This window comes from Ruditapes philippinarum, unplaced genomic scaffold (assembly GCF_026571515.1).
Source record: "Ruditapes philippinarum isolate M1 unplaced genomic scaffold, ASM2657151v2 ctg2303_1_1_1_1, whole genome shotgun sequence".
NCBI classification, from domain to species: domain Eukaryota; kingdom Metazoa; phylum Mollusca; class Bivalvia; order Venerida; family Veneridae; genus Ruditapes; species Ruditapes philippinarum.
This window is the reverse complement of record NW_026856239.1, coordinates 215,399-242,977: the sequence shown is the minus strand read 5'-3', so window position 1 is coordinate 242,977 and position 27,579 is coordinate 215,399. Positions and strand designations below refer to the sequence as shown.

Genomic DNA, 27,579 nt, shown 5'->3' with positions numbered 1-27,579 from the left:
ACATATGCACATTATATAGATCATGACGAATAGTAATTTGCTAATATCAAAATTGGTGGCGTTAAAAAAATCCAGTACCCGTTGTGTGCTTTCTGACATGACTTTCAACCTGTTAGCATTTATTTAGTGTATTAAGTTACCTACTCAGGGTCACGATACTTTTAATACATTATCATGCATCTATAGACGCAGGATTACAAATGTCTTCATGACATACCTCAGTAAAGTGACACAACATTGTTTTATCTAGATGCTTATAATTGAATAACATAACCATAAAAATGAAAATATAACCAAGAGGCAATAAAAAGGGATTCAAGTGATTATTTTTGAAGACGCCAAATGCAAGAGTCTCCACTGTACAGGATGTGAAAAGACGCATAAAAGTACCTTCATTGTATTTGAAAGCACACATAATTTTTGCACATATCTGTAAATGCATTGTTCATTAATAACAGTTTAGATAGTCCAAAAGTTTTATTATCCAACTAAAATAGGAGTTCCAAGTGCAAATGCGTTTCTCAAACTAAAATAATTATGTACCGGGGCTCAATGTATTGATGAATGAACGTCTAAAAAATCAGAGGTTCATCCTAGAATAACTTCGTGAATTTCTGTGAAAATAGCTTAAACACTTAAAATACAGTACACTATGGGTAATCTTAAAAGAGGTTTCGATATTTAAACTTCAATCCCGATATTATTTGATTCGACAACAACAATTCTGGAATAAAAACTGCTCTTGTAAGTGTACATTTACGGAGAACAAAACACGCATTAATAAATGAATAACGTGCCGTTGTTCTACGTTTTTGTATTTTCTGATCGCAGATCAGAAAATTCAATGCTGACATTCAATCTCTGACACAGAAGCTTCACGACAAACCTAACAACAAGTAGTTCTCAAAACAGCTTAAAACTAGCGATGTAAAAGAAAGAAATATTTTTACTTTGTTACAAGTATCAAACAAATTACAACGCATTCAAAGTTTAAAAGTAGCGTTGGCTTATAGAATTGTCAATTCACCAATTACGCGGATGAATATGAAAATGCTATTTTTTGCGATGTCGATTACCGAATACCTCAGAACGTATTACACCGTCGAGTAGTGGAATATATACATGTCGGACTGTTTTGTCGAAACTATTTTCGCTAAATTATTTACATCAATGTTAAACAACAGGTATATCGTGAACAAAATACCTCGAAATTAATAAGGATTACCATGGAGCTAAATATAAGATTTATATATCTGTGGGATTACAAACCCTGCATGGATATTCTAAAATTAGAATTATTTGATTTTTTTCAGGCTGTTTTCGTTAAGCATCTTCGTGGTGCAGGGGTTCAAATCCCAGTCGAGGCAACTTTTTTTTATTAAGGAAGTAGCCACGATATGCAAGGATAAAAGGATAAAGTGTGGCTGTCAAAAACAATGAACATAAATGAGTTTTGATGCATCTCTAGTCATGCAAAATTCCGTATGTATCACACTCAAACTGTTATATACTAAAAAATCCAAACGCAGTCGCTGCATCTCGGTGCCCTGTGAATTATATTATATAAAAATAAACTTATACAGGAAAATACATACAGATATACATTACGATTTAGATTGCAAAGATCAGAAAATACCACAGAGCTTGCAGCCCTTAAATTTTAATATGCGGTAGCATGTAAAATACTATATAGAAGCTGACTGCAATGACAACCCTCGAAATCTTATAATCAATATAATATACAAGTGCAAATGTTGCTTCAATGCAGCAATTGAGAAGATCCGCCCAAAAAAATGCACTCATTACAGATACCTTACCAAATCATTTCTGCGCACAAGTCATTTTCTATTTAGATTAAGAACTAGCTGTCGTGTATCAAGAACATCTTCAATTCTACCATTTGAAATAAATCATATTTCTTCATTATAGAGTTACATTTGAAGCGCTGACACATAGCTGATCCCCTTTAATCCTGAATAACGTACAACACGACCAAAATTGAAATGTTGCAGGCTCGGTTTGATTGAGCCTGTTCATGGACGGTACTGGAATGAGCAAGTTGCCGTCCATGCCCCGGCTTAGCACCGGCTTAAGCAGAATTCAATATGAACTGGTAATATTTGGAATTTTGAAACATCCGCAGATGTGTTCATATGGCGGTTATCATGGAACCTTCAATGTGACACGTTAGTTCATTTCAATGTTAAGCGGCATATGGTTCCCAATTAAAAATGCGTTTGCCCTAAACGAGAAAACAATGGGCGGAACTAAATAAAATTGAATTTGGAAGGGGATCAGAGGTTATGAAGCCTGCATATCACAGATTATACGTCAAAAGACAAATTTAAAAGGCAGGCCAATATCCTAAGGGTGATTCAATAGTATTCAAATTAGGAATACTGGAACCACCCAACAAGAAAATAACCGAATAGAAAGAATTAAAGTACTGCAAGTACAAAAATCATATCGTGCTGAAGGATCTTTAGGGATCGAAAATATAGCATCCTTGATATAATAGAGAGAAATAAAGATTGACTGTACGGGGCCACTTTTTACAGCCTCCACATGGCACAAACAACGCTGATGTGGCGATAAAATAAAGAGAAATAAAGAATCCCTTAAGAACGTACAAAACGACAAAATTGAAAATGCTGCAGGCTCGGTTTGATTGATCCTGTTCATGGAGGGTATTGGAATTTGCAAATAACCGTCCACGCCCACTAGCATCGCCTAAAGCAGAATTCAACATTTAACATGAACTGGTAAAATTTGGAATTTTGAAATATCTGCAGATGTGTTCATACGGTGGGTATGCAAGTTTCATTTTCTCTTGGAAAACTGTTGTCATTGGGCTGTTGTTGTTGATTTTGTTTGAGTTTCAGTAAAACTGTATGATTTTTTTTAATTCATGCTGAGTTTTAGTCACAAAATTCAGATAGCCTTGCTTAAAAATAATATTCACTTTTTGATGACGTCAATTTGACCGCTTTAGCACTTGCTTATGTCAAGCCACTTACTAAGTTTATGACTTTCAAGCAGCTCCATGCAGCAAATTCTTACTTGGTATAAATGCATTAATTATATATGTATAGAATGACAACAAACAAGTGTGTAATTTGATTTTTATCTTATACAGTTATGATTTTTTTAAACGGCTTATGTTAAGTATTTTACAATTATATATGATCAGTACATGTGCTAGGATTGTCAAATGTACATTTTATTTGGTTAAACCCGTTTTTAAAGGCGTTTTGAGCTCGACACCCGTAGTACGGGAAACAGGACGTTTCGGCCCCAAACCAAATCGGCCCCAGTCGAAAAATCGGCCCCTGGACGTTTCGGCCCTTTTCCGTGAGACGTTTCGGCCCCACTATAGTATATTGCTTGATTGATTAACAACAATTTATTTAATAACAATTAAACAATTATGACACTTTAATTCTTTAAATGATTATTTATTATCTTTTGATCTCTTGAACCATTTAGATGTACGTTAATGTTTTTAAAGGTGTAACAAACAATAAAGGCAGGTTACTTAATTTATAAAACAAACCACTAAAACTTCTGGATTAAGAAAGTTAATTACAATTATTACTTAGATAACATTATCTTTTGATCTTAATTAAACTATACGTAATTTTTTTCAAGGTGTAACTAATTAACTGTTTATATAGCTTTATGCTAATTGGCGGTAAGTAATATCAGAGAAAACTTCAAAAGATATGAAAAACGGTTTGCTATAATCTCATGATAATATTTTTAATTATTATTGCTATTAGATAATGATAGATGCTAGCTGTTATAAAACTGATTGAAAAACTGAAACCAAATTATAAATGCTATGTACATGCTATAGATAAGTTATAACATTCGAAAATAAAGTGTTTGTGCGTATAATTGTTGGAATAAGTTCATTATATATAAAATTAAATTTGATAAATTATTTATATATATATTAATTGATTCATTTAATCATTGAAATGCTATTAATATATCGGTTTAAAATACAGTACATATTATGGGGCCGATTTGGTAAAGGGCCGAAACGTCCGGGGCCGAAACGTCTTGGGTAGTTTGGGGCCGATATGTCTTGGGGCCGAAACGTCTCGAAATCGTAGTACGTGTCTGTGGTTGAAATCTTAATTTTATCACATTAACCCTGGCGCCGGAGTGTAATAAAGCCATTTAATAAAAACGATATTACACTAGTGTAATAACACTTTGACGTGACGTCATTTGCACTATATAAAATCATAGCGTTAAAGCGCGCTAATGTAAGCGCGTCATTGAAAAATTACTCATTTTAACAGTTTACTGTTCTTATTTTATATATGTGATAAATAGAATATTATATTCATTTCGATTTAATACTAAATTTATTGAACGAGTTGAATAAAATCATATTATGCGAGCCTCTGGCGAGCATAATATTGTTTTATTCAACGAGTTCAATAAATTTAGTATTAATTTAAACTACACTCATTCAATATCCTCTATATAATATAATTATTATTTATTCATTTACATATAAACGATTTAAATCTTTTTTATTACGCCTGATACATATGGCTGATATTGACGAGGTGACCAAAAAGTAGACGAGTGTACCCGTATAGGAAGAGTGCACAAGAAAGGTGTCGAGCCCGATTTGACAAAGGGCCGAGTTGACCTGACAGTATCCAGACGAGGACCGTGATAGTACGGCATTTAGTCAAATCCGGAAATGATTCTTCCATCCAAAGCGAAAATGAATTTCAAGTTTTATTTCAGCATTTATATCGTTATTGCGTTAATGTCATGTGATACAAACTGTATAAGCGTAAGGATTGATACGAGTAAAATACATTCCACTGTTAATCCAAAGTTCGTTAATGTTGCAGTAGACTCCGGATTAGTTAAACACCATTGGGAAAATTTTCAATGGAAGTATGACATTTGAATCATTTTTGGACTCTGCTCATTTTCATGTACATATGCATGCTAAAAAATTTGAATAAACTTCTTTCTATCTATCTTCCGTCAATGTCCCTTGCAGACCTGGGGATGATTACGTCATGGATCAGTAATTGATTAACTTACAATTACTTTTAGATTTTATCGTAATTGATCAGTCTTGCCTCTGTAATCAATTAAATTACAATTACACATACTTTAAGCGAGTAATTGATTACATTCAATGCACAGTAAAATCCCTACTTAAGATCACCTAAAAATTAAGACCACCCTGCTATTAAGACCATTTTTTATTCCGGATCGGTTCGACTGTCCGGCTTTTATCCTTGTTACATGTATACAAATTTAATGGCTTTGCGAAAGGTGCCAAACCTGGGGAAAAAAAACGAAAATCTACATCAGAGGAGCGCGCAGAACAGCAGTAAAAGGATGAAAAGAATAGACCCGAGACAAAATTTAATGAAAAAAAATGGAAACAGGACCTTGAATCGTTGGTGTATGACAGGGAGGAGATGACAATGCGCTGTATGGACTGTGCCGATTTTTACGGCGAATAAAAATAAAACCAAAAAGTGTCTTAGAAATACAAACACAAATTTTCCTTTGATTTTGATTACTTTCATTCGGTCTGACTGATTTTCATAATTTGTCAGACCAAATGTCGCTGACATTTTTTTAAAAACTTTTATAGTGTAATCATGAAATCAGTTAAAAAATCAATGATTGCGATTAATGATTATCCCAGGTCTGGTCCCTTGCTGGGAGTCGTAGACATATCTGTGCGTTAAAATCACCTGAAAAGTGAAAAATCTAGTTGTTTAAAAAGAGGATAAAAGAATGTTAAAAAGAGGGGGCTGGTGTAGGGAGTAGGGCAACTGCAAGGGGTAGGAGGTTTCAGTGGTATACCGTCCTAGGAAGAAAGAGAATTTATAAGAGTCTGAAGTTGCTGTAAATTACGTATAACATAGGGGATGGCCATGGCGTGATGTTCGGGGGAGAGTGGTGTTACATATTATTCTATGGGGATAGCAACCAGAGTGAGACCATGTTTAATTATACAGAAAAGGGATAACCTAGCATCTATACGTCTGAGTTCCAGTTTTCAAAGCTTAAGGGAGTGAAACATGTTCGTGATGCCTGAGGTCTGACTATAATTTAGCTTTATCCATCCGGCTGCCGCTGCTTTTCTTTGGACATTTTCAATTTGATTTGTATTTTGGTGTGGGGTAGTGACCCGGTATCCATCTAATTAGACTTGTCAAAGAGACATCAAGATAATTTTAGACAGACAATGTCTTTTCCAAATGAACTTAATGGATAAAGGGAATTTTGGTCTTTTTCCTATTATTAGTGCTGTTAAGAAAAAGTCAATTTGTACTTGATTGGAATTTTGCAAACATAATTATCAGTCTTGGTAATATTTTATCAAAGCTTTACACATGCAATTTGATGCAATTTTTTTTTTTTGCACAAAAAAGCAATATATATTATAATACCATTTGTTTTGTCTGATACATAATGTTAGATAGCATGTGACCAAGCAGGACGAGGTGACTGGTTCAGGACCAGTTGACCAAAATTATGGGATGAGTTGACCTGACATTGCTTTAAAGTTACCATACATTTTTTGCAAATGTAAAAAAAAAGATTAGACAAACATGTAATTGACTTTATTTTGAAAAATTTACTCATTACACTTAATGTTGGTGAATGTTGTCTTTGATATTTTGAGAAATCTTCACTGATATTTTTAACATTTCAGTTCCACAAGGGTGATAACTTTAGCTGCAGGTTTAGCTCCAAGTTTTATGAGAATGGGAGGCACAGGGGCAGATTTTCTCATTTTCAAGTATGTGTAGAATTTATTAGAAAAACACAAATAGGCTTCCTGAAATTTGCCAGTCATGTAAACTGTCAACTAGTTAGAAATATAGCTTATAGCTTCCAACACAATTGAACTAAAATAAATTTGTATAAACCAACTAGTTAGATATATTTATGGTCATTGTTTCTGGTTATGTCTAATATTACAAACAAAACAAACTTTTGAAATAATATAAAACACTAACAATAATGGTACATGTACAGGGATTTTTTTTGGCTTATTTTATAGCCGACATTCGGTCATATTCCCAATTGAAAATAGTACATTATTTTCCCAATTCACAGGAAAAAATTCCCAATTGCAAGTTACTAAATAAAAATATTGAATAACCAATTCTAAAATCTTTCAAAAGAAGGCCTTTTTCACTGTTATGCCTTATGGTGTTTAAATGTTTGAAGATGCCATCCTAAACAATGATTCTTTGCATTCATTGAATCACTGCATAATTAAAGTCGTGTATTTTTCCCAAATTTTAATGAAACATCGCTGAAATTCCCAATTCCATGGGTATGGGTCATGTTCCCAAAATCCTGGAAAAAAACCCTGATGTAGGTGGAAACATTAAGAATCATATGTTTTCAGACTGACTACTTCTTTTTAAGGGAACATTTTTGCAAAATTGTAGATAATGCGATTCCATTTGAGCTGCGCCATGACAAAACCAACATAATGGGTTTGCGACCAGCATGGATCCAGACCAGCCTGCGCATCCGCACAGTCGATCAGAATCCATGCTGTTCGCTATCAGTTTCTCTACTTGTTATAGGATTAGTACGCGAACAGCATGGATCCTAAGCAGACTGCGCGGATGCGCGGGCTGGTCTGGATCCACGCTGGTCGCAAACCCATTATGTTGGTTTTGTCATGAACCGGCTCATTTAAATATTACCTTTATATTCTGCATTACAGTTGATTTTAATAAATTTTGGAAAATTTAGATTTTGCAATACATGTAATTTTATTTCAGAAATGACAAACTGTCCACTAGCCAAGGCCATAGATATGATACCCAAGTTAAGAAAACACAACAATGGCTGACCAAGAATACAAGAGAAATTGTTCAGGAGATTGGTATAAAGGGAAGGACAAAAAGAGATGTGGTCCATAATGATGAACCTTTGGTCAACTTTACTATGACTGGTAAATAAATAATTATATACATACAAATGTACATACATTTTAATAATATTTTTATCACATAGATTTTTACATGTAGTTACATAGTATTTACTAAGCCCGTATTCTAAATGATTTTCTATAGTGTTCTTAAAAGATATAGATCTACTATGCTCAAAATTGATATTTTAACATATTGATAATTGCTACACAGTCTCTTTGTAAATATAAGATAAATATGTTTTGACTTCACACAAAGTAGATATATTATGTTTAAAATTCTAAACACTATAGTTGATCACAATATGAATATACATTGTCATTAGAAAATAACCTGGCAGTTTTTTTAAGAAAAGACCAACTATACTTGACCTGTAAAAGGGAACGCAGCTTCACATACATACATGTAGTTTATTCATTTGTTCAGACTAGACATATTCATTAAGAATTTTATAGATTTTAATAAATTTCTGTGATTAAAATATATTACTAAAAGATGAGCATAGTATATCTTTAAATTATTGAAGACCATAAATTTATAAATATATAAAAAGGGCAGTAGTGACTTAGTAATTATGATGACTGCTTTTCAATTCACTCCTTATATGACGGTTAGTTGAAGGACGTGAACTCTAGGACGAGCTAGAGCAGAACAAATATTTCCAGTCACTTCAAGTCAAAAATCATCGAGTCTTTAAGAAAATAGTTATGAAACTTCTCTCGGTTTGAAAATATGGAGATAGAGCAACCACTAACCAATGGTCAGACTGCATTATAACATAAAATTGTTATTATCACCACATGCATTATGGTAGTAAATTTTGCATGTTTGTTTTTCAGCATCATTTTATGACCAAGTACACAAGTTTGTATCAAGCGCTGGTTGGGATCTCATCTTTGACTTGAACTCGTTACTACGGAAACCAGATGGTGTTTGGGATTCAACCAATGCTATAGAACTCATCAATTACACCGTCCAGTCAGGTTATAAGATGGGAGGCTGGGAGTTGGGCAATGGTTAGTTTAATATTTCTTTTATTAGTCCCCTACCGGTTTACCGGAGGGGACTTTAGGTTTACCCTCCGTCCGTCTGTCCGTCCGTCCGTCCGTCAGTCCGTCCGTCCACAAAACTGGATCCCACGATAACGCAAAAAGTACTGAAAATATTTTAATGAAACTTGATATATGCATAGATGGCAGTATGGAGATTATGCACGTCTTTTTCTTTTCTTCCTATGTTGAAAATTCTGGTTGCTATGGCAACAAATAGGCTGAAAATATGGCAAATTTTACACATAACCTGGATCCCGCGATAACGCAAAAAGTACTGAAAATATTTTTATGAAACTTGATATATGGATAGATGGCAGTATGGAGATTATGCACGTCTTTTTCTTTTCTTCCTGTGTTGAAAATTCTGGTTGCTATGGCAACAAATAGACTGAAAATATGGCAAATTTTACACATAACCTGGATCCAGTCATAACACAAAAAGTACTGAAAATATGTTTATGAAACTTGACATATGGGTAGATGGCAGTATGGAAATTATGCACATCCTTTTTTTATCTTCCTATGTTGAAAATTCTGGTTGCTATGGCAACAAATAGGCTGAATTTCAAGATTTCTGATTCTAGTTTTTAAGTTTTTTCACTCTAAGTTCTTTATTTCTTAAGGTATTTTCTTCAAACTTTAAATATAAGTTGCTTGTCATCAACCACATCATATGTGACAAGGTTTACAACTCTAGCACAAAATTTATCAGAATTACCTCCCTTGAACTTAAAATTTTCATGAAAAAAACATTGTTTTTTTTAATAACTTCTTTTTCTGAATGTATCTACTTCAAACTTCGTATAAATGTTTGTTATTGTCACTCAACATTTGTGAGTGTTCAATACTCTAGCAAGGCTATTTCCAGAATTATGCCCCTTTTGAACTTAGACTTTTTTTTTTTGAGAAATTGGTAATTTTTACTCCAACTTCTTCAATCATGATAGGATTTTAAAAAATGTTATATTTTGATAACAGGGATGTTTAAAAAATAACTTTAGAGTGTCCTTCAGTCCGTCTGTCTGTACATAAAAACTGTTTCCTGTGATCACTTTTAAAGAACTTTTTCAACAAATTTACTTAAAATAGGAACATAAGTGAATGGCCAATGGCCCTTCAGAATTTTGCTTGGGCTCTTACCGGTAGGGGACTTATGGATTGCTTGCAATACTATGATAATTGCTTGTTGTAATAGAGTTATCTCCCTTGAGTCTCCTAAAGCCATAAACCTGCTAAATTTCATAAATGGACTTGTCCAGCTTCCATTTTCGGACCTGTCCATTATCAATTTTGGGGATACAAAGGGTTATTTCCCAGACAATAGTCTGCGGCCAATATGTTAAAAATGAAGAAATTGCAGCCTATTGTCTGAAAAATAGAGTAGTTAACTTTGGTTAGACAACAATCTAGAGCTTGGTAAAACTATACAGATGTGTAGATTGACCTGGCTGTACACTAGTGGCAGAGGCTAAATCACTTTACAGCAGGAAAAGGGATAATTCACTTTACTTTGATTTCTTTAAAGTTTAAAAAAATGAACTCTGTACTGTATGTTATGAATATTATGCTAGCAGTCGGGAAACCTGTAGCAAACTGGTGCTGGGTGGTTATTTGTTATCACTGAATTATTTTCTGCTAACCATCAAGATGGTAATAATCAGATTTCCTGCATCGTAATGAGGCACTTGAACGATTAAATGCTAAAAACTCGCATTTTTACCCGCTAAAATGCAATTAAAGAGATCTAATTCTTCTCTTCACACCTATTTTATATAGGATAATGAATGAAAAATAAAAAAAAAAGTCAACGAAAAAAAGTGATATTTTTCTACTTTCTGATCATGATTTCTGAAAGCCTCTAGAGGTACTGCTCCAACACTGTAGTGAGTTAAGACCTTATTTAGAATGAGGTAGAAATAGATTGATGGTCTGCTTCTTTTTCCAAAATTCTCATAGAACCAGACGAGTATACAGGTGCGGTGATAAAACATAAACTTGTTCCTCCAGAGCAACTGGCGAAAGACTATGCTCATCTACGGGAACTCGTTAGACGTCACCCTTCCTTTCGCAATTGTGTGTTAATGGGCCCTGCCCTAGCTTCTATGACTGATTACATAAAAAAAGGATTTTTCTACAGGTTAAATGTTGTGATAGATGATTCATAGATATACATATATATAGACAGCAAATCTCTGAAATTAAAGGGACTCCACTGAGGATTTTTGACATAAAGGGACTGGTGATAATTTTTAATGATAAATGTACCATTTGATGTACATGTAGTTCTAGACCATGAACTTGTGTGCAAAATTATTCTTTTTCTCCGTTTTTCCTTAATAAGTATTATAATTGCAAAAAATGATCAAAAATCGCTTTTAACTCATCTCGGGCTAAAAATAGCACAAAAAATATGCTTTTCAATTTATTTTGAGTATATTTCTTACTTATCCTTTGCATATCTTTCTGTTTTAAATGCCCTAGTTGATCTATATATAGAAATTCAAATTTGATGTTTTTAGGCTTTCATACCTCAGGGGAGTTCCTTTAATGCTTTGATTAACAGACACAATTTTTATTGCAGAAAGTTTAGTTGTATCAATAGTTAAATTTCTAAACCTTTACATTTGAATTTGTATAATGTCCATCTTTCCATTTGCTTTGAATATCAAAATACATGTACAAAATTTGAGCTAGCAACAGTATAGAGCCAGTTCAGGGTGTATGAATGTGCAATATGGTCTGGCTCTAAACTGGTGGCAAAGGCTTATCACTTTTGTTTTCCAATAGGTTAAATATAGCACTTATTTATTAGTATAGTTTGCTTAGTTAGAAAAAGTATATAATATAAAACTAAAAAGCCTTGAAAAGTTGGTACCTAGGTCAAATATTTTTTGAGCTTTGTACAACACAAGTGGAAAATTGGAAATTTTTACTAAGTCAAGGGTAATAACTCTGACAAAACAGAATAAATCCACAAGCGAAACCCCAGGTGCACAACTTCACATGCTAAGCAATATTCCTATTAAGTTTCATGACTCTAGGTCAAATACTTTTTGAGCTATGTGTGATGCAAAATGAGAGTGGATGGATGGACAGACTGACAGACAGACAAGGGTAAATCTAATTACTCCCCCCCCCCCCCTTTAGTTGGGGCACAAAAATTGATTGATAATTGAGAAACTCACTTATAAGTGTTTAATTGTTAATTTGTTTTATTGTAAGAATTTTTTAAGAACTTTCTTAAGGCTTATGTTAGTTTGATGTCATCAACTATAGCTTTGAATGTGGTAATTTTATGATATTTTTTCACATCTCTGTACTCCTGTCATATATCTCTGAAATTGCCTTTACCATTTTTGTTTCTATTATATATATATGTAGGGAACACTTCTCTGCCGTCTGTCTGTCCGTTCGTAAAAACACATCTGTCGATCCATCACAAAATTTGTCCGGACTACTCCTCAAAAACTACTGGTGCAATTTCATCCAAATTATACAGGAAATGTCAATATCAAGACTAGTTTTGCATATTATCAGCATTTTCGGTTCAATGATTTTTGTCAGAGTAATGGCCCTTTGATGATTTTTTAAAAAAATTTGTCTGAACTACTCCTCTTATAACACCTATTCATTTTCAATGAAACCTTACAGGATTGATTGGTTTTGCCCTGTTATTGAATTTTGTGTCTCCTGCTACACAGTAGCTGCAACATGCAATTGGCTATCATAAGGCGACACATGTGATCACTTATTGCTCTTGTTACCATTGAACTAACACTTTCTTTAAATATATGAGAGAGCAGTAGAAATTGTGTTTCTGGTCAAAGTTACATATGACATTGGTACAAAACAAAATTTGAGCCACGCCATGACAAAACCAACACAATGCGTTTTGGACCAGCATGGATCCAGACCAGTCTACGCATCCGTGCAGTCTGATCAGGATCCATGCTGTTCGCTTGCAAACCGTATAACAAGTAGAGAAACTGATAGTGAACAGCATGGACCCATGCAGTCTATTCTGGATCCATGCTGGTCGTAAACGCATTATGTTGGTTTTGTCATGGCGCGGCTCATTCCTTTTTATTTTTCAATTAATTGAATACAGTATTGATAATGCTTCTCTTTTTTTTTCTACAATTTCTCATAGAACCGGACGAGTATACAAATTATATCATAAAACATAAACTTGTACCTCCGGAGCAACTGGCGAAAGACTTTGCTCATCTCAAAGAAATAGTAAGAAGTCACCCTTCCTTCCGCAATTGTGTGATAATGGGTCCCTCCATAGCAGCCATGAGTGTTTATTGGAGAAAAGGATTTTTCTACAGGTTATTTTTGTGTGAATGCCTAGTCAAAAATTGACAAAATCTCTAGTACACAGAAAACATTTCTCTTCATTCTGAGATAAACAGAGTTGGACTAAATTCATTTTGTAGAATTTTAAAATTATTTTAAAAGCTTGAATAATAATGTGCTCCTTTTACTTGTATTGTATTTTGTCACCTTAGTGCAGTTATGGATTAAAGCTAGTTATATTATATGAGCCGCGTCACAACAAAAGCAACATAATGGGTTTGCGACCAGCATGAATCCAGACCAGCCTGCGCATCAGCGCAGTCTGATCAGGATCCATGCTGTTCGCTATCAGTTTCTCTACTTGTTATTGGATTTGTTAGCGAACAGCATGGATCCTGATCAGACTGCGCGGATCCATGCTGGTCGCAAACCCATTATGTTGGTTTTGTCGTGACGCGGCTCAATTATATTATGTAAGAATTAACTTGTTGCTGCACTTTGTGACAATTTATTGTTATTCAGACATTGCAAAAAGACATAGAGGATATTCAAGTTTTTTCTATAAATACATGTTATATTTTCATCGAGTGGTATGAAAATAAATATTTCATGAGTGGCAGTAGCCACGAGTGAAATATGGTAATTTTCAAGCCACAAGATGAAAATAAATCATGTATTTATAGAAAAAACTTGAATTTTCTGTTTATTATATACATTTTTCTCTTTTTTGAAATTAAAATTTAAAAGACTTTCCCTTAAATTTTGTGTACTGGCAGAATTAAAAAGAAAGTAGTCCGGCAAGACACCAAAGAAAAAACGGAAAATATGTTTCACTGCAGTGAAAAATAAATTTTTACAGTGAAAATACGGAAAATGAAAATACACATTTTATTTCATCAATATTTCTCAATATTTCATTTTAAGTATATAATAAAACAAATTATGTGGGCATTTGAAACTCTGTTTATCAGATTTTTGAGATTTTGATCATAAAGAAATTAATATTTTTTGAGAAAAAGCCTTGAAAATTGCATTTTTTTCTTGATATTTCACTTCTGGCAATTTATTTTTAAACATTTAAGTCAGACATTGACTCAGTGATGCTAGACCTATGTAACATACAGATTATTTTAAAGAAACTTGATTACATACATGTTTAAAAAAAATTGATAAACTTTTAAAATGAAAGAAGTACTTTTTAAGGCTTTTTATACTTCATTGGGAATGACTATATAGAAATGCTTATTTTGAATGTTGTATATTATATATTATACATATCTAGATCATGCTCTATACACCAGAAACACTAACAATCCCTTTATTATCATTATCACCTCACTAACTTTCCTACAATAATAAATTAAAAATAAACTGAATTATACAGCAAGAACTGACATGATTACAGGCTGTATGTGTAAATTATGGTCTTTTTTTCTGTCATGATGCCTCTTAATACAGTTATTTGAGCCGCGCCATGACAAAACAACATAATGGGTTTGTGACCAGCATGGATCCAGACAAGCCTGCGCATCGGCGCAGTCTGATCAGGATCCATGCTGTTCGCTTACAAACCTTATAACAAGTAAAGAAACTGATAGCAAACCGCATGGATCCTGATCAGACTGCGCGGATGCTGGTCTGGATCCATGCTGGTCGCAAACCCATTATCTTGGTTTTGTCATGGCGCGGCTCATTTATCTTAATTCGAAGGTAAAATACTAGTCTTTATTGACAGGTGTTCTATATTTGGACTTCAACTATCTATGATCTCTTTCCACTGCTGTCACTGAGTGTTTGAAGTATAAAGTTGAACCATGATAAATATGATTAGTGTTTTGTCTTTGGAATGAATTTTAATCGAAGGTTTTTATATTGTCATGATCCTTTTGGTCAATTTGTTAATCTTTTGGTTTTATTTGTTCTCTTGGTTTAGTGAGTTGGTGTGAAATATATATGGTTTGGTCTTTAAACAATTCCTTCTAATTGGTTGTTTTGTGAATTAAGGGTTATATTTTAGAACTATAGGGATGGGTATAGGGTTGCTTGAACTGAAGAGTCTTTGCTAATGCAGGTGAGGGTTGAATCCTTTCATTTGCATGAGATTGGGTTTTTTTTAAGTGTTAAAATTTTAAAGGGAGTTTTTTTATTATGTTTTCAGAACCAAATGCATATCATCATAAAGTAGGGAGGCGGGTTGAAGCTACACAACTAGCCAAGGACTATTTAACTTTAGACAATCTGTTGGGAGGTTACTCACAGTTTGAAAATACTGAATTATTGGGGCCATCAGTCACACAGTTAAATAAGAAGCGGACAGATGAGTATTTTGAAAGGTGATTTTGATTTTATTGGCAGTATAAGGGCAAAATATGTGGTTTTAGGCGTAACTCTTGGTCAAAGGTATATTAAACTACATTAAAATTTTGGAGTAGAAATAAGATAATCCAAATTTTCGACGTTGAAAAGCTCTGTAAAGCTTAATGCTAAGCGTCATAGTTTCTAAACTTTCTGTGGAAAGCAGACAGTCCTTGTTGTGTTTGAGCTTAAAGGTTAAAGGTCATGATCTGACACTGAGGTTGAGACTTAACTTTATTATTTCTAATGGTGGAACTGGTCAAAATGCTTTTATGTTTCAATAAAATGGCAATATACCTTGATTTGAATACCCCCACCCCAGCCTTATGTGCCTGTTGAATTAAAAGGTAAAGGTCACTTTAACTAAGGTTCAAATGTTGTTGTTTAAAATTTGACCTCTTTTGATGTTTGGTTATTTGGTCAAGGTCACAAAGTATTGCTATCTTACATAAATAAAAAAAAAGAAAAAAGAACAAAACAAAAAAACAACACAAAAACCTGGAAATAGTCTATTGACAAATTTTTATGCCCCCGCCATATAATGGCAGGGGCATATAGTGTTACCCTGTTCCGTCATTCCGTCATTCCGTCATTCCGTCCTTCCGTCATCATCAGTTTCCGTTCATTATCTTTATAACCCTTGCACATATTGAACTCAAATTTGACATATGGATATGTCATGAGAAAATACAGGTCAAGTTCGAAATTGGTCATGGTTCGATGATTTTTGGCAGAGTTATGCCCCTTTTACATTGAAAATAATATGAAATTTTCAGTTTCCGTTCATTATCTCCCAAACGGTTCAAAACATTCAATTCAAAATTGACATATGGATATGTCATGAGAAAATACAGGTCAAGTTCGAAATTGGTCATGGTTCGATGATTTTTGGCAGAGTTATGCCCCTTTTACATTGAAAATAATATGAAATTTTCAGTTTCCGTTCATTATCTCCAAAAACGGTTCAAAACATTCAATTCAAAATTGACATATTGATATGTCATGAGAAAATACAGGTCAAGTTCGAAATTGGTCGTGGTTCGATGATTTTTGGCAGAGTTATGCCCCTTTTACTTTGAAAATAATATGAAATTTTCAGTTTCTGTTCATTATCTCCCAACGGTACAACACATTCAACTCAAACTTGACATATTGATATGTCATGAGAAAATACAGGTCAAGTTCGAATTTGGTCATGGCTCGATGATTTTTGGCAGAGTTATGCCCCTTTTACTTTGAAAATAATATGAAATCATTATCTCCCCAACGGTACAACAGATTCAACTCAAACTTGACATATCGATACGTCAAAGGAATGCGCAGGTCAAGTTTAAATTTGGTCATGGTTCAATGATTTTTTGCAGAGTTATGCCCTTTCACTTTGAAAATAATATGAAATTTTCAGTTTCCGTTCATTATCTCCCCAAGCGTACAACACATTTAGCTCAAACTTGACATATCGATACGTCAAAGGAATGCGCAGGTCAAGTTCAAATTTGGTCATGGTTCGATGATTTTAGGCAGAGTTATGCCCCTTTTACTTTGAAAATAATATGAAATTTTCAGTTTCTGTTTATTATCTCCCCAACAGTATTAAACATTCAACTCAATTTGACATATTGATACGTCAAAGGAATGCGCAGGTCAATTTCAAATTTGGTCATGGTTCGATGATTTTTGGCAGAGTTATGCCCCTTTCACTTTAAAAATAATATGAAATTTTCAGTTTCCGTTTTATTATCTCCCCAACAATATTACACATTCAACTCAAATTTGACATATGGATATGTTTTTGGAATGCGCAGACCAAGTTCGAATCTGGTCATGGTTCAATGATTTTTGGCAGAGTAATGCCCCTTTCACTTTGAAAATGATATGAAATTTACAGTTTTTTGTTCATTATCAACCCAACAGTGTTACATATTCAACTCAAAATTGACATATGGATATGTCAAAGGAATGCGCAGGTCAAGTTGGAATTTGGTCATGGTTCGATGATTTTTTGGCAGAGTTATGTCCCTTTCACTTTGAAAATAATATAGATACATCTTAGGAATAAGCAGTTTAAGTTTGAATTTGGTCGTGGTTCAATGATTTTAGACAAACTTATCTTTCCTGAATGTTGAACTTTCAGTTTCAGCACTCATACTTTTGTGGAAATGTATATAGCCATTATGTTGGCTACAAATATGCAATATGCTGTTTTTAAAAGGTTAAGACTGAATAATTTCAGTGCCTTGAACATTGTATAAAAATGGTTTGTGTTAACATTGAAAAGTTTTAAGGGCTTTGAACTAAGAATGAAAAAAATAATTTGTGCAAACAAATTTGGAACTAAATATTATAACATTTGAAATTTTGGCTGCATGCGGGGGCATCCGTGGCATGATGACACATTTCTAGTTTATATTAGATTTTTAAATCATTTGCGATGGTGATGGAATTGGTTAGGTTTATACATGTAGAAGCTTCTGATGGATTTATTACTATAAATAGATATTTATATTGTTCAGTTTTTGTGGTATTTTAGTTTTAGTTGCGCACCATGTATCTATGTAGTCTTTTGCTTAGTTTGCTTTTATAAAGCTTTTAAAATTCAGTTTATGCTTTATGCATGTAATGTTTTATACATTTATTGTATATATTAATTATTAAAGTGTAAGTTTGATTGATTTATTTAAAAATTATGACACAAATGTGAAATAATTATAATAAATAAACATTTTCTGTATAGATATTGAAATTGCTTTATATACAGTCAAACGTGTATTAAGCGACCGTGCAAGGGAAACACCCAAAACGGTCACTTAATGAAACGGTCTCTTAAGACAGTCAGCATGATATAAAAGTCAAAATTTATAAATGACATCTTTCTTATGAAGTGGGAATGTTTTTCAACTTCATTTTTATATGAATGTTGAATAATTAGTACGCTACAATAATCTAAATGGATGCAAATGTAAAAATAACTTTCTGATATTTATTGACAAATTACGTACATGTTTGACATTTTTTCCAGAGTCTTTTACTCCTCCGTTGTTTTTCCTTGTCTCCAACACGAAAACCCTTTTAGTAAAGATGTTTTCTGTTGTGCATTTTTGTGCCCCCACGTTAGTGGCGGGCATTTAGATTTACCCTTGTCCGTCCTTCCGTCTGTTCACTTTTGTGTCGCACGTAACTCAAAAAGTATTTGACCTAGATTCATGAAACTTTACAGGAATGTTGATCAGCATGTATAGTTGTGCTCCTGGGTATTTTCGTGTGGATATTTTTAGTATTTTAAGAGTTATTGCCCTTGACTTAGTAAAATTTTGCAATTTTCAACTTGTGTCGCATGTAACTCAAAAAGTATTTGACCTAGAGTCATGAAACTTTACAGGAATGTTGATCAGCATGTGTAGTTGTGCACCTGGGTATTTTCGTCTGGATATTTTTAGTATTTTCAGAGTTATTGCCCTTGACTTAGTAAAATTTGGCAATTTTCAACTTGTGTCGCATGTTACTCAAAAAGCATTTGACCTAGAGTCATGAAACTTTACAGGAATGTTGATCAGCATGTGTAGTTGTGCACCTGGGTATTTTCGTGTGGATATTTTTAGTATTTTTAGAGTTATTGCCCTTGACTTAGTAAAATTTTGCAATTTTCAACTTGTGTCGCACGTAACTCAAAAAGTATTTGACCTAGAGTCATGAAACTTTCTAGGAATGTTGATCAGCATGTGCAGTTGTGCACCTGGGTATTTTCGTGTGGAAAATTTTTGTATTTTTAGAGTTATTGCCCTTGACTTAGTAAAATTTTGCAATTTTCAACATGTGTCACACGTAACTAAAAAAGTATTTGACCTAGAGTCATGTTACTTTACAGGAATATTGATCAGCATGTGCAATTGTGCACCAGGTATTTTCGTCTGGATTTATTTAGTATTTTTAGAGTTATTGCCCTTCACTTAGAAATTTTTTGCAATTTTCAACTTGTGTCGCAAGTTACTCAAAAAGGATTTGACATAGTCATTAAACCTTATGGGCAGGTTGCTCATTATATTTAGATTTGCACCTGGGGTTTTGCTTGTGAATTTATCAAGTATTTGTAGAGTTATTTCCCTTGACTTAGTGAAAAGATTGACAGAACAGTGGCGCGGTGGGGGCACCCGTGTCCTATGGACACATTTCTAGTTTCATTTGAAATAAACAAACTACATCTAATTGTTACGATTAATTTAATTGCTGATCAAGTTCAAGGTCAATTCAATGCAGTCTAAATGTCAACAAGCGAAGCGTATACACCATCTCAGTAGGGGCGGAGCGTTGCATTGTTTATCAGATATTATTGGATAATACATGTCACGGGTATACTTAAGTTCATTTGCATACGCTAAAACGGTTTGGGAAATAGAGTTTTTCACACGTGTATTTGTTGTGTTTTGATTGTTGACACTTGTGACATTACGAGGTGGCGTTCTCTAAAACACAATTACTTGACGGGTAAAAGTGGTCGTTTAATGAAAAGATTGATCTCAATTAGGTGACTAATTAGCGGTCGCTGGTCGCGTTGAGCAAAAGTCGCTTAATACATTAAAGATATAGAGAGAAAATGATCGGGGGGAATTTAAAGTGGTCGTTTAAGACAAAAGTCGCTTAATACACGTGGTCGCATGGGCAAGTTAGACTGTAAATAATGACACCAATATCTGAGATAGCTTCAGTGCCTAAACATTAATTCACAAAATAGATAATTTTGACAGTACACTGTGCATGCACTTTTGTCACAGTTATGTACAGGGTACTGCCAAAATTATGTTATGTCTATGCAAAAGGTGATTAAAACTAAAGTATTGTTCCCAATTAATGGCAAGCTAGTCTGTGATATTAATTTTGCATATGTCTTGTTAAATGTCAGATGAAGATTAATAAACTCTGGTTTATCAAACATTTTCGTACATGTTCTAGGCTCTCTTTATTGTACTATTTGGTCATGTGACATTTACTGTCTATTTTTAGCTTCATGAGTGCTGGGGGAGGGGATGCAGTGACAGCAGCAACATTTCATCAGTAAGTAACACACCCCTATTTTTATATGATAGATAGTTCTTTATCACCCTTTTTAAGGAAAGAGTATATTTGAGCTGCGTCATGACAAAACCAACAAAATGGGTTTGTGACCAGCATGGATCCAGACCAGGCTGCGCATCTGTGCAGTCTGATCAGGATCCATGCTGTTTGCTATCAATTTCTTTACTTGTTATAGGGTTTGTAAGCGAACAGCATGGATCCTGATCAGACTGCGCAGATTCGCAGGCTGGTCTGGATCCATGCTGGTTGCAAACGCATTATGTTGGTTTTGTTGTGACACGGCTCGTTTATTTTTATTTGTAGTTTCATGAAGTATTTATAGATAAAGATGAAAACCACCTATTCTTATAATGGGACCTTCTTTTACATTATTTTCAAGGAACATGTATATAGTTTATAGAAACAGGTGTTTCCAGAAATATTTTATGATGATAATAGCTTTAATTTCACCCTATTTATTTACATCTTGTTACACAGGGAATGCAATGTAATTATGTGCAGATTTATAAGCACTTGCCTTTTACATTGCACCACTGTTATAAAAATCATTATGTGACACCAGACTACTTGTTTATACCCCCACCAAACATAGTTTGTGTGTGTGGAGGGAGTGGGGATGTGCTATATAGGAATCACCAAATTTTTATGCTTCAAAGATTAGGGGGTACTTTGTTCTGTGGACATATCTCGATTTACATCAAGGTTTTAAATGTTCATTATTTGGCACAAGGCACTAGATTTTTACAACCATGTTCTTAATGTAGCAAAAGGTTTTTAACATGTATTATGTAGCATCCAGTCACAGTAATTGGTGATAATTGCTCACTTCAGAGCAGTGCACCTTGTTTTATGAGCTGTGTTTGTTAGACCAGGACTGGAGGTTATTAAACTTTTTTTTCGAGTCTCTAATCTCAGGATTTTCATTGGTCAGTATGCCTTTTGTGGCAGTTTCTGACCAATCAGATACGTGAGATCTGAGTTTAAGCTCATAGAATTTCTTTATAACCTTGGAACCAGGTTTTCATTGAACACATTGTGTCACCAGGTATTCTGTATTCTGATTCTTTCAGGTATTATGAAGATGGGGCAATAGCTAAATTGGAAGATTTCTACAACCCTGATGTCCTCAATATCCTATATGGAGAGATTCAAACTGGGGTGAACCTGACTAGGGCAGCTGGCTCTACTGCCAATGTGTGGCTAGGGGAAACTAGCTCAGCATGGAGGGGTGGTGCCAAAGGGCTGTCAGACAGATATGTAGCTGCATTTATGTAAGTCATCTTGGTTTAAAGAATTTCTTTATCATTTGAATTTTCTTAACTGTCTATTGTGTGCTTTCTAACCTTTACTTTGGTCACTGAAAACAAGGCTAAATAAATATTAAGATTAAATCAGATTATGATTTCTATTGGAACATCATGTGGTCCAAATGCTGAAAGTTCATTGGTTGTATTTCATAAGGTGTAAAATGATTAATACTATCAACATGACTATCTGTTGTGAAATGGATCTTCCATCACTGACCAATTCACCTTAATTGATAAAGGATCCATATACATATAACCATGTTTCAATCGTTCTGTTCCTTTCATCACTGTGACATTGTTGATACGAAAGATTCTTTATATAGCAATTATTGTGTGACAATTGTCGTTTTTTAATCCTTACCCAGTGATTTTTTTTTTAAATTTTCAAAACAACCTGTGGCTTTCTGAAGGCGAAAATACAGCGCGATAAATCAGAAACAGGGAAGTCAAATTCCAACAATGAGCATGGAATATACCCTCACATTTTATAAAATATTCAATTTTGATTCAATTAAACATGCAGAGGCTATTTATAGGGACATCTTTTTGTCTTTCTAGCTGATATAAGTCAGCTGCTGGTAAGGAATGTGCATGGCATTATAGGGGAAAATATTAGCATTTTTAAGGGGAAAATATACATATTTTGCACAGGGGAAATAGCCTTTATTTGGCTGTAAAGAAAAGGGAAAAACATCTCTGTTACCTAATTAGTTTTGAAAGAAATGCTTTTTTATTTCACTAAGAAAAGCATTTTAATGTTTTCTACTCCAATGGGAGGTGATTTTGAATTTTATGTCTTTAAGTTTAAACAGTTGTTTGTTTAATCCAGATATTGAAAGTAGCTTGAGAAATTGATAAGAAATTTTTATGGATTCTTTGAGTATTATATGATTACTCTCAATTGTGAGTGACCTCATTCAGGGTATAATTAACTGTAGAAATTACTCGTCATTTGTTACAATACAATGTTTATTTAAAATTAAATTAGAATTTAAATTTTTTTTTTTTTTCGAATATTCGTATTCGTTTTTCAATGTGCGAATATTTGGTAGTGTTTTGAATATTCCAATATAATTCCCAGCCCTATTAATTTTGTTTATTTAGGTGGTTGGACAAGTTAGGGATGTCAGCAAGGGACGGTATAAATGCTCTCATCAGACAGACATTCTATGGAGGCAATTACTCACTACTAGACCATGAAACATGCGATCCTCATCCTGTAAGTATATTTGAGCCGTGTCACGACAAAACCAACATTTCCGCGCAGTCTGATCAGAATCCATGCTGTTCGCTATCAGTTTTGCTACTTGTAATAGGGTTTGTAAGCGAACAGCATGGATCCTGAACAGACTGCGCGGATGCGCAGGCTTGTCTGGATCCTAGCTGGTCGCAAACGCATTGCGTTGGTTTTGTCGTGACACGGCTCATATATAAACACTTTTATAATAATGCGAATAAATTTCTTGAATTTGATTGGCTTAAATACTGTATAAGTGGTTAATTTTATGACTTGGAAATATTTGCGATTTTTGCGAATTGAATTTATTTGTAAATATTTAATGATGCAAAAATTATCTCTTTTTAGGCAAACTTTCTTCTATCATTTAAAACCCGTTTACATACAGCATCTTACATGAATAAGTTTGACTGTTCAGGTACTGAGATTATTTTTTCTCATATACTTGTTTGTTTAAGTTTGGTCTTAACAAATCACAAATGATTTAATGTAACAATATATGTGTTAATAACACAAAAAGTTATTCATATAACAAAATAATGTTTCAAAATATGACAAAGAAATGTGTGATCAGGTCCTTTATCAAACTTACAATGTATATTTCAAACAATTATATAATTAATAATAAGGGTATTAAACAACTGAATAGAACAATTACAATCACGGCATATTCTTAACATGTACCTGCTTCATATTTTTCGCAAATATTTCCGCAAGCAAAATCTCCTCTTTTTGACATTCACAAAATTTTTGTAACGCACAAATATCCATTTATACATTACCTTGTATATGATGCCATATACACCTTGAAGAACTGAAGCAAGCACAAATAAACAACATTTTCTACATCCTGGACAGTTAGCTGTGTGTCTGCATAAAGTTTATTTCTCAATTTAGATATCATTACTTCAAAAAAATAAAAATGTAGAGTTGTCAAAGATAAACAATGTGAGAGAAATATTCATTTACCATAAGAGCTATTGATCTCATACCTGTCTCCAAAATGAGGGGAAAAAAAAGAGGTGTACTTCAAGTTACAGAAGTTGTTGTCAGAGTATACTGTTATGATCATATTTGATGGAGAAACTAGTCATTGCATGTAGATAAACTTTATTGATAATGAGGTCAGTAGGTCATTAGGTCAAAGGTTAATTTAATGTGACCTTCATAACAAAATCTGGTGGAGGGTTTAATATTTGACTTGTGTGGTTGCTAAAACATGACTTATTATGTGCTGTTTGGGGATATGTACATGTTTCACAAACTTGTTGGTATATTTTTCAAAAGTTTTATCTATTATAGATTCTTTGTCATCTTAATGTTGTTTTTTTTTGCAAACTAGGACTATTGGTTGACCCTGTTGTATAAACTTCTTGTTGGTAACAAAGTGTTGAGAGTGACTTCCCCTGACAGTAGAGGGAAAATTAGAGCATATGCTCACTGTACACAAACTACAAAGTAAGTAAATACATATATTTTCAGAGGTTGGTGACAAGTCCATTGAAAAGTTAAAATTAAAATTGAAAAGTTATTTCAAAATTAATATTTATTGTTAATTGGTCTCGTTGCATCAAACAAGAAGTCAAGTTGAAGGCCTATTATACCTCAGAAATGCTATCAGTTTTATTTCCAAAAAGCTTTTTATTTTTGTTTCCAAGAGATTACCTATTAGCTATATTCATAATCTATCTTCTGCTACTTTTTTCTCTGTTAGCAATCGTTATAATTATAGTGAATCAGCATTTTGTATGGAAGTCAAAATACTAAGTGTTTACATTTTGCTACAGTTACAACACATAACTACATGTATATGTTCAGGGCTACCTTTTTCAATTGTTAAACATCTAACATACTTCAAGTCCATTATTAAAATCTTTAAACACATGTTTGATTATTGTAAAGAATTTTCAAAAGTATGAATTTCTGAGGCATAATGTGCCTTAAACACCCCAGTTACACAGAGCCATCGGTGATTGATTGGTAGTTTTTTTAGCCAAATTATGGAGTGGACATATTTAACACCGATATTACCTATTGGTCACCTGTTTTCCACCCATCAACTGCTATTGGGGAAAGATAAGTTTTATCTGTGAAAAATTACAGATTGGGATTTTAAAACATGTTTAAAATTCTTGATCAGTGAAAATATTTTACAAATAACCGACAGCAACCTATATCACAAGATATGCAAACTCTTAATCACCGATATCGCCGATCAGACAAAGATAACCAAATATGAATCACCGGCTATATCTGACGGAAAATGTTTAACCACCTGATGACTAGCTATCAAAACACGATTTAATCAGCGTTACGCCTGAATTTAGCTCCATTTACAAAACGATAAAAACAATAGTATTTCAGCATTTTATCACTGATCCAACCCCGTTTTGACTTTGCTTTCTGTCACCGAGGATGGCCGTTTACACAGAAAGCCAGAAATAAAATCACGCATGACAACCGTTCATAACAGAGAGTAAACTTAAAATTAAATGGCCGATTGGGGAACGACCAACTGTGTAACTGGCCCCTAATAGCTCTGCCAGAATTACAGTTCAAACTTACTAGTACTAAATTTTTTTGTAAATCTTAACAACAGTCAATTAAACTTGTTATATTTTATTGTAACTTTTTTTTATCCTTTGTTTGAAACTTCTTATATGCCCAAAATGAAGAATGGGGGGGGGCCAGTTGGGAGGTGGGGGCGTTTTTGGCCCTATATGTGTCATTATCTTATATTACCAAGGGAAGTATGAAAGGTTGAACCCAAAAATTTTTGATTTTGATTAAAGCCTTATATCTTTTACCAATCAAACAATTTCTCACCTCTTAAAGACTTTTTGGGGGGAAAATGTGAAATTTGGGACCCAAAAATATTAATTATATTTCAATTTTAAATTTAAAACCATTTCAAATTTTAGAAAAATGATACAACCATCCCCTAATAAAAAACTAAAGTTTTATCACTTAAGTTTTGGGCCTTGTTTCATTATGAAAAAACTTTTATCCAAGTTTTGTTTTTTGTACAAAAACTGGTTAGGTAATTTCCCCAAAAATTTTTCCCTCTCTTTTTTAGGTCAGGGTTACCCCGTGGTAGTGTAAACATTTTTAGGGTTTAGAACTTAGCCCAGTTTTCCAGTTATTTAAAAGATCTCCCAAAGACTTTGCTAAAAAACACACAGGGGGCATGTTTAAATTTTCCCTCCCAGGAGGAAATAGTATATTATCTAAGTAAGTAAGGCTTTGATATTTTTGTTCTATTCTTTAAATATTCAAACAAAATCAAGAAAAATGCCTTTGTATTTTAGGGATAAAAGGCATTCTTCAAGGAAAGGAGAATATAGATTTTATTCTGGGGTTTAGTATATAAAAGAACAACATAATTATTGTTGTTGTTGTTGTAGCTTCATTGTCAGGGAGAGGGAGAAAGCCTTTCTGTCTTAATCTTTAAATACAATGTTTGGTATCATAAAAAAATTCAAGTTTGGTTGCATAAAAATTGAAGAGGAAAGATTTATAGCTTAAGAATAATAATGGAGTATTTATGAATGAGAAGAATTTCTTTGAAGTTTTTTACCTTGCTTCATAGTTTATATGTCCATTTGTTATCATAGTGTGTACCATTAACATGGAAACAGTATAAGATATATGTGTGACTTTCATTTGAGAATCATTCAGGTTCATAATTTATTTGTTAAACTCTTGTTATTGTTAGACCTTTTAATACTGGTCCTGTTGTATAGATTAGTTCTTCTTTAAATTACAGATTTCATGATATTTCTAGTTTTGATCCCTTTGTTTATCTCTTTTTTTTCTGTATCAGGTGATTTACATGTATGTCAAATCATGTGCTATATTTACATTATATATTTTGTTTGTCCAGAAGGGTAAAATGGAAGAAGTGAATTGTAACATTTCTTCATAATCAGTTACATGTACCTATTATTTCACATTTCTGTTTTAGGCATGTAAAACTTAATGGAGAGAAGCTACAAATGGTTGATGATAAAACATTGCCAAATTTACTACGTCCTGTGAAAACCACGTCTCAAGTTTCCATTCCAGCCATGTCATATAGTTTCATTGTCTTACCAGATGCTCAGCTACCTGTGTGCATGTAAACAGTGAACCAACCTCCTGATACTTGTAAATGTTGACTTCTCAAATTGCTAGAGGTGATATTGACTGGACAATGTCCCATTATAAATATTAACTTGTCTATGTCAATATTATAGAAAACTTGACTTCTTTTATCTCACCCATATAAAATTTTTGACTTGGGCCCATATCAAAACCCGTAAAAA

General features: G+C 33.5%; 1 protein-coding gene across 1 annotated transcript; it reads left to right on the top strand.

Moving 5' to 3' along the window:
* The first annotated feature begins 4,711 nt into the window (after positions 1-4,711).
* LOC132745911 (heparanase-like) lies at positions 4,712-27,505 on the top strand. Its single transcript, XM_060734922.1, has 13 exons — positions 4,712-4,926; positions 6,716-6,802; positions 7,806-7,978; positions 8,795-8,971; positions 10,964-11,144; positions 12,284-12,294; positions 13,158-13,338; positions 20,660-20,710; positions 21,802-22,002; positions 23,143-23,257; positions 24,618-24,733; positions 26,426-26,506; positions 27,240-27,505. Exons 1-13 carry the CDS (start codon positions 4,724-4,726, stop codon positions 27,394-27,396), a joined length of 1,734 nt encoding a protein of 577 aa, XP_060590905.1. The 5' UTR covers positions 4,712-4,723; the 3' UTR covers positions 27,397-27,505.
* The last annotated feature ends 74 nt before the right edge of the window (positions 27,506-27,579 follow it).